This window comes from Lytechinus pictus, chromosome 17, assembly GCF_037042905.1.
Source record: "Lytechinus pictus isolate F3 Inbred chromosome 17, Lp3.0, whole genome shotgun sequence".
Classification (NCBI taxonomy): domain Eukaryota; kingdom Metazoa; phylum Echinodermata; class Echinoidea; order Temnopleuroida; family Toxopneustidae; genus Lytechinus; species Lytechinus pictus.
Window position 1 is genome coordinate 5,614,837 of NC_087261.1, and position 9,212 is coordinate 5,624,048.

Here is a 9,212-nt window from a genome sequence, read left to right on the forward strand (position 1 = left end):
AGTGTTACGATCCCTTTAAGGTCTCTTTGTATCTTTCTTTGGCTGCCACCAGGGAAACTAATACCAACAAAATGAAAGACTACACTTTAAAATGTAACTAGTTGTACCTTGTGGTGTATGTGGCAAATCATCAGGAGGGGAAAAAATCTTCTGAAAAGCCCCAAAACAGTCAAACATCATCACGATTTTCAGAGTACCTTCCTGTCATAAAATTTCTGACATGCAACAACAACAAAACTATTTTTAAATTTAACTAATTCTCTACTAGGCATGACAATGATACCATGTATCCATGGCTAGCCACCAACATCATAATTTGTTGTGAATGACATGTATGCACGGATGGATTGATGAAATCAAAGGTGCAAGTAGGGTTGTATTGTATGTAATCTCTTGTATCTGCTCAGGCTTTCCCATACGCAATAAATTTTGATGTCACTTGCTTTCCATATAATTATAGGCAAACCTATGCAGTCACATAGCACAAACACCTGTTACTAGTTTTCCTTCATGGTGATGTAACAACAGCTTTAGAATTGTAGACTTACCATTTTGACACATTTCTCTGCAGACCTAAAGGCAGTTAAAATGGATGAATCAAGTACAGAATCCGTTGGGAACCAAACGCTTAGTTGCTATTGTAATGAGATATCAGACACGTACACAGAGACGATGCAGAGATACCACATCAAAGCAGATTGATGCACCGGATGGTCACAATTCTGTGGCCTGTATTCTGAAGTCTAGTTAAACTTAATCCATGGTCCAAAACTCTGCTAAACTTATTGGAAGCCAAAAATGTTAGAAAATAACATGATATTTCTATATTTCACATTCGCTGTGTTCAGTCATCATGCTTTAGTAGTTATTAAAACTAATTCTGTTATTATTCCCAGACACTTATGAATGAGCAGTGTAACATGAGCTGATAAATCTAACCTGTATTTTTTTAGATTTGTCACTATTTGCTATCCATAGTTGTACCACACATTTAGATGAGAGTTTTAATTGAACCAGAGTTGAGAATACAGGCTTGTATGTTTTACACATACAGTACATGTATTAACCCCATAAAACAACTTTTAGTTTTATTAATGAATACATTGTGAGTGAAAATTAGGATTCCTTGGCCATGTCTTACGAAGAGTTACAATTGATCCAATCAATCGCAACTATAGAAATCCATCCATACCATAATTCTTTATCCAGGAAATTTGCACAATCTCCTTAGTAAACAAAGAAATTCACACTGAATCAAGAGAATGATGAATGTGTGAATATACATCATATCTAGAAAATATTTTGAACAAATATGTATTTCAGATGCTGTGGTTGCTGGCCATCCATAGTTGCGATTATCGGATCGATCGCAACTCTTTCTAAGATGAGGGCTCTGATATGTTCACACATCTTGTAGACATTAAATACAATAATGCATAGGATATTTAGATGATAAATTGTAACCTTAATCCTAAAATGACTGGGGTATTTCAGATGTGGTGAGGATGGAGGCCCCCCCCCCCATGTCGGCCGCCGTTTGCGCGATCACGCCGAAAACTGGCGCCCACATTCTTTTCAACATTCACTACAAGCCAGTATATTAAAAATAAATTCAAATAATTATTTTTTTTATTGATTATGAATGAAATATGCAAATTTATTTGTGATAAACATTATTTGCATACTCAACACCCAATTGCACTTCAGATTTTCATGTTTTCTTTCAGATGTCATCTTTGTAAAGTTATTTAATGTTTCCACAAAGAGACATTGCAAAAGCCAAATTTTTCATTATGTATTTCTTTGTTTTATAACTTCCTATGTATTTCTTTGTTGTTTGATCTTTTTGTTTTTCATTGTTTTTTAATGGAAATTATTTCAAACCATTAGCCAACTAAATTAAACCCTAAATTAATCAAGTAGACCATTTAGAATGAAAATAAAATTACTGTTTCATGAATTTCATCTCCAATAGACTTTGTACACAAAGTATAAATATGAGCCATTTTTGGCATGACATTGTCTTGTAAAAAGTCACGTGGCATCGCGATGCTATACCCGCATGTTGCAAATTTGGTCTCAAAATTTGTGCGAGACTTCAAATAAAAAAGTCAAAGTTTTGCAGCGCTATCTTTGTGCAGTCCAGACATACCTCGCTAAGCATTGGGGGAGCCATGATTGCCAGTCCTTTTAGGGTTAGATATATCTTGCACTAATTGTTTACTAGATTGTTTTTTTACTTCAGCTTGTTTTTTATTTAAATTTGAGTTGACAAAGGTACCAATGTGGTTTGCCATATATAATATTCCAGTCATTCAGATATAACTTCACAGAATGCTTTATGAAACAGCCTCCCTTAAACGCAAACTTCTTATTGCATCTTTTACTTGTGATCAAAGTATAGGGGTGTTTTGTTTGGCTGATTCTTCTGTGGGGTTTTCACTAATACTATTCATCATCATTTCATTTTCTTCTTAATATTTTCAATCATTGCTATTGCTTATATGAAACCTAATTCATGAAAATAAAACTTCCAATATTAGTGATTGATGCACCATTGTTTCCTTTTATTTTCTAAAAAAGAAATCCTCCATATTTGAAGTGATGCACTAACATACATGTACACTGTACAATGCTATCTTTCTAACAATGTTTGAACTTCTCTATCTGCTGTTACTAACAATGTAATCTTAACATTTTATCAATTTTGTCATGTGATATGTTGCTCTTTCAGCCAATTAGACAAATTTAAAGAACCCCTGACTTACAACTTTAACTCCTAAATGTTGATGAACTTTATTAAGCCAAAGGTAGCCCCATGGCTTTATTGTTGACAGGGGCACTTTATCATTCCCTCCCCTCCCCCTTGATTAGATTATGTTGGGTTCACAGATCTTGGATAGAATTGGTTGGGAAAGGGCTAAAAGAGTCCATAATCCATACCTTTATTTATTCTGAACATTCAACTTAAAATTAAATTTGTGGCAGTTTTCCCTTTAAGTGATCTTGGGATGGAGAAACCCAGATTTGACCATTCATGGTTGCTATTAGATTTTTAAAGAAAAATTAGAAACAAGGGATAACAAAAAATTCCTTTGTTTACATGTATGAACTGCGTCATTTCCTAACATTATGTTTTATTCCTTTATAGAATTCTTGATTTGTGTATATGCTATTTGTAGCATTTGGCTTTCAACATAATCTACTATTGAGGTGAACTCTACTTCATACAAAACAGGCCTTTTCAATTATCAAGATATACACATGTTTATGCATTTAGTCCTCATGGTTTAAAGAGCTTTTTCGTGATGTATTCCATTTTTAATCTACAGAAGAAATTAGAAACTCATCACAACCAAGGGATATTCATCCAGTCACCAAGAAGCCATTAACAGTCACTGAAAAATTATGATTTCCTTTGCCTAAAGCATATTTAGTAGCACAATGTGTATGTGTATTTGTATATAATGCTCTCTGTTATGTGTGGTCTGTTTAAATTTCACCCAACTGTTCAGAATGCTATGTGGTTAGGAATAAGGATCGGGTAAATGTCTTTGAGATTTTGTTATTGAGGAGTTGAGGGGGACGTATAAACAAGAAAGAACTGTCTGCTGTCATGTGGCTGGATTAGTTTTTTGTATGATTAGGAGGAAGGGGTGATTTTTACCGGTATTGCCTCATTCTCTTGTCTAAATGTCTTTAATATTTTTTTATTGAGGAGTTGAGGGAGGGGGACGGATAAACAAGAAAGAACTGTCTGCTGCATTATTTATTTTGTATTGGAGTGATTTATTACTCGACTTGCCTCATTCTCTTGTCCAGACTACTCAAAAACTATTTTCCAAACAATTAATCTTTCACATGAGCATAAGCATTGTGGAGTATTACTCAAGGTAGTCACAGAAAACAGTCTTTTGTGGGGATTTATTGAACAACTTCTGACATTTGACTACTAGGTAGTATAGCCAGCGTAATTCAGCGGAACAATCAATGGTACAGAGACTGAAGCTTTTGGTCTTTATTCAAGGATGTTTCCATTCAAAGAAAAGTATGAATATCTCCTTTGGCAACATAACTTTCCTCTAGAAAACAAACATTTCTGTTAAAGAAAAAAATTCAGTTTTGTTGACGAAATGAAGAAACTCTTTAAGTAATTGTAAAAGATTGTATATAATGCAAGTACGAACTGTTGTGGAAAAGTAAAAGTATCACTGAAATCATGAACATTTTTTAAAATTCTTCCAATGGGACACATCACGACATGTTCTGCACATAGATCTGCATGTATATTTATGGGAGTATACACACAATATTGTTCCAACAGTTTCATCCATTTGTTATCTTTTTAATATAAGGGCATTTGAGGATGTTCTTCCTAAATCAATAGCTCATAATGATTATTTTCATCTGTACTACATCTTTTTGTAGATCTTTAAAACTGCCCATGTTGGATGATTTTCTTACTTTGCTTTTTTTTATGGTAACCCTGGTTATTTTAGATCTCTAAGATTTGTGGTATATTGAGCAAGTCTAATCATAGTTATTATTGCAAACTGATGGCTTCATTTTACATACATGTATGTCTTGCAACTTTTGGGGACCAGATTTTTCATTGCCCAGGTACACGATTCTGGATTTGTAAGTGCATAACAGACCTACAAGTAAAATTGCTTCAGAAACGTGGTATCCAATACCAATGCAAATTTTGTTTCTAGTCAAAATTAGTATATGTACATGTATTCATATTATGTTATGCTTGTGGTGGTTTAAACCTCCTTTGTAAATGTACACCATTTGTTGGCCATGTACTCTGATTGTCTTTCTGTTATTTTCTTTATAGGTAGAAGAAAATTATATATTTTCTTATTCTATTAGAAGATATACACTTGTTATTCCAAAGGTTCGTTATTCCAAGAAAATATGATTTGTTATTCTGAATGCGTGTTATACTGAGGTATCATTTGGCAAAGAATGATAATTACACGCATTATTCCAAAGGTAAAGAATAATCAAATCAAATTTTAGTGAAAAGTAAAATAAAACCTTTGATGAATGAATCTTATTTTGTTGTCACATTAACAAGCCTTCAGAATGATTAACTTTATTTTCATGGGATTAATGGACAAGTGAACCTTCAGAATATTGAAACTCCTGAATAATTAAATCAACTCTTGAATTAATAAATTTTCAGATTAATGACCTTTAACAATAAGTGGATATGGAAGTCCTTCCTCCTCTCAATCCCATGTTTCTTTTGTAAAATAGAATGAAAAGAGCTCTCACCTGTTCAGGTGACTTTGGTGCACATGCAGCATAAACTCCATTGGTTTATCCACAGTCCACTTTGCTTAACCAAGTGCTTATCTTCTTGGTATGTTGGGGGTGTAAACAACAGTGGAAACAATAACACAACACATACAAAATACATATCCAGATTTGTATCTCAAGAAAAGACACTAACACAGCATTTCATTATTATTTACATGTATGTAACCATATTTTTAACAAAGAATACTCTGATTTACGAGCTTTACAACCAAAGTAAAAGTTATTTTAGCTATAAACATGTTATATTTTGCTCTAGAATATAAGTATTATTATTTGTGTATAGATTTTTTTACTTCTATGTGAAAATTAGCATGATCAGTTATCAATGAGTAAATTATATTATGCTCTCATTATTTGGTATATTTCTTTAATATCATTGGTACCTAAGCATCCTTCATCCCTGGAGAGGGCTAAACCACATAACAGCTTCAAGCACATTTAATGGTAAACTCAAAATTGAATTTAAACAGATATATTTGCTTTTCTGAGAAAATTTCCGGATTAAGCATTTATTGAGGATTTTTTTTTTAATCAAACAGTATGAAAATGAATTTGAATGAGAGTGTATATTGTATATGATTGGTGAATATTGGTATATCATGAATGATTACCGTAAGGTATGTTGTATTAAATGTAAAGCGATGACATCTAATGTAAGTAAATCAAGGAAGATATATAATATATTTTTAGTATATTGTTTATGTATTTGAATAGGGGTACATGTATGACAAAGCATTATGTTGTATTAAAGGTATTTTGATTTATGATATGTTAGGTATTTATATTGTAATGTTAGAAAATGGTATACTTTATAAATAGGAGTCTCTTCGGCACTCTTGATTTCCATAATCAGTCAGTACAATTAGAAGAAAATTTTAGGTACACCTTGGCAATTCCACACACACAGTTCATATTCCGAAATTGTGAAATACAATATATCTTCAGGATATATGACCAATTGGTTTGAAGGAAAGAATTTGACTAACATCATTTTTTTTTTATTATATACAGCATAATAAATCAGTGTGGCTTTCTTCTAGAATATGATATTTGGGCAAAATTTCATATAAAATCTTAACATAAGGTTTTTTTACATCTCAATTTTTCAAGTTCTGGAAATGACTGACTGTACAAAGACCGTATCAATTTACTGCAATCTGGATGCAACAAATGAAAGTTTTATTGGTCACACCATGAAGATTCTTCTGTGTTCATATCCCCATGGTCAGGGGCGGATCCAGGTTTTTTCCAAAGGGGGGGGGGGCACATTCTCCCAAGGAAAATTTAAAATTTGACAAGCAAAAAAAAGTTTTCACCCAAAATTGAAGGTAATTTCGTCCACATAAAATTTGAAAAGCAAAAAAAGGTAAATGAACGACATATTAAAGGGGAATCCAGCCTTGGCCATAAAACGTTGTGTTGGGAAGGAGAAAAATAAATTAAACAGAATGGTGAAAATTTGAAAGAAATCGGACAAGCAATAAGAAAGTTATAGCTGCTTTAAAATTGGGATCACTAATAGTATGTAGATTTCAAATTGGCAACTGGGTAAGTAAATTATGACAAGAGGCAAGGACAACTTTCCCACAGGCCATGTACTTTATTATCAGGGATTTGTGGTTTTCTCCTAAGTACCCATTCCCCTTGGGCAGTAATCAAAATATAACCCAGGTAGTATATTGTTTAATGTCCTCATGAAAGAAAAATATAATTTGAAATAAAACTTTTTGGAAAAATTACATTTTAGCCATAATATAAAGTGGAGTACATGGAAGAGTAGTCCTTGCCTTACATCACTATGACATCCCATATGCGGCCAATTTGAAGTCTCCATGAGTATAGTGATTACCATTATTTACAACTTTTAAAAATTCATAACTTTCTTGTTGTGTGTCTAATATTGCTCAAACTTTCACATATCAACTTGTCTGATTTTTCATTTTCTTATAAAAACAAGTTTTTATTTGGGTTGGATTCCCCTTTAACATTAAAAAATATGCTGTAACTTTCAAAGGGTGGGCCACTTGCGTAAAAGCGGCACATTTGCATTAAAAATATTGATCATGGCTCTCAAAAAGGGGGGGCACGGGCCATGTGCTCCCCCCCCCCCCTCCCCGGATCTGCCAATGCCCATGGTTGTACAAACTAGCTTTCTTTAACTTTATGTACATTCCATTCACATTCTAGGACTTTTGAAATGGAAAAAAAATTGTTTCACAAATAAAGATAGATAATTTCATCAAGACTAAGGAAATATTTACATTTTTAAATCTCATTGAGTTCTAAATCACACAGTTTATAAAATTTACACAAAGCTTTGTTTTTCATAGTCAACTGGTACAATTATCAATGGCACTAAAACTTCTGTAGATAAATATACATCATTACTGGGTCATTCTCAGAAAAATGCTACAATCGATGGGGGGAAAAATCGTAAAAATGAAGTCTACAGAATGGGTTGAAAGATACATGTTGTGAAAGTACCATGTATGAGAAAGTGGCAACAGAAAAGGGGCATGTCGCTGTTGCGTCAATTTGAAGTAATGACCAGATTAACTCAAGCACTGTATATCAACGTTACGGAGGTTAATCGTATAGCATTGCTCACTTATGTTACTCAATTAAATCACTTTTGAAATGATTGAAATAGAAATGCACACCATTTAGTTTCACTGTGGTATCAACAATTTTATTTACTGAAGCCAAAGTGTTTGCAAGATAGAAAAATATTCAATATTCTTTTTCAGAAGCAGGATTTTACCAAATAACATTTAACAAAAATTACTATAAAAAATCATTGCACATCTTTCGTTCAGTTTAATGTTCATAATTTGAGTGAGGCAACCTTAAAATAACTTTCATCAATAACCTGAGATCCTTAGCAATGCATGACCAATGCTGGGAATCCAAAGATAGTTTACCATTAAATCCTCTCGATGACATTTAACCTTGTCAAACTTCGTTACGGAAGTTAAAATCAAGTTACAAATTGCACTACTTATTCTGTTAGCTTAGGAACATCCAAATTAAGGTATTGGTATAATATTTTTTTAAAGTTATTGAAGATGAATGTGGAACGCATTGCTTAATTCCCCCCCCCCCCCCCAAATAAAAAATGTTAAAAACAGAACAGGAAACGGACAACTTTCATTTTTGTTCTCGTTCTTGTTCACAGTTGGAATGAGAAAACCGAATAACCGGGCCACAGAATTGTAGTTCATCTTAAGTTCTGGCCCTAACTAATCCTAAATGACCAATTCTGGGAATCCCAAGATACTTTACCATCAAATCCTCGAGTGGCATTTACCCTTGTCAGTCTTCGTTACGGAAGTTAAATCAAGTCACAAATTGAAGTATTTATTTGTTAGCTTAGGAAAATCCATATTTAGGTATTCGTATAACCTTTTTTTAAATAAATAAAGATAAATGTGGAACACATAGCTTAATTTGCCAACCCCCCCCCCCCTTAAAAAATGTGAAAACCATAACGGGAAACGGAAACTGTAATTTTATTCTCGTTCTTGTTCAAAGTTGGAATTAGAAAACCGAATAACCGGGCCACAGAATTACAGTTCATCTTTAAAGTTTCTGGCAATAAACAAAATATAACAATCGCAGTCCCGAAACCAGGATGAGTTCTCTGGGTTACGAGGAATCCTGCCGCTTGCCAATAGCCAAAAAAGATAGAAAAAGAGGGAAAAAACATTTTAAAAAGGACATGGGGAAATGAATAGTAAAAAAGTAAGGTGAATGAAACAAGAGGCTAAAAATTCACAAATATATAAATTATTAATGGAATCTATTTGATCTTATCGCGTTTTTTTTTCATTATTTTGTTTCATTGAGATACGCAATTACGCATCCTGTTCGTGATTTAAAAAAAT

General features: G+C 33.1%; 1 protein-coding gene across 2 annotated transcripts in view; it reads left to right on the forward strand.

Annotated features, from left to right (window-relative positions):
- The window catches only part of LOC129280705 (syntaxin-7-like), a 29,005-nt gene extending 22,910 nt beyond the window's left edge, over positions 1-6,095 (forward strand). For both annotated transcript variants that reach the window (XM_064111940.1, XM_064111942.1), the window contains exon 12: positions 3,333-6,095. In XM_064111940.1, the coding sequence (XP_063968010.1) occupies positions 3,333-3,342 (10 nt within the window). In that variant the 3' untranslated portion in view covers positions 3,343-6,095. The remainder of the gene's footprint in view (positions 1-3,332) is intronic.
- The last annotated feature ends 3,117 nt before the right edge of the window (positions 6,096-9,212 follow it).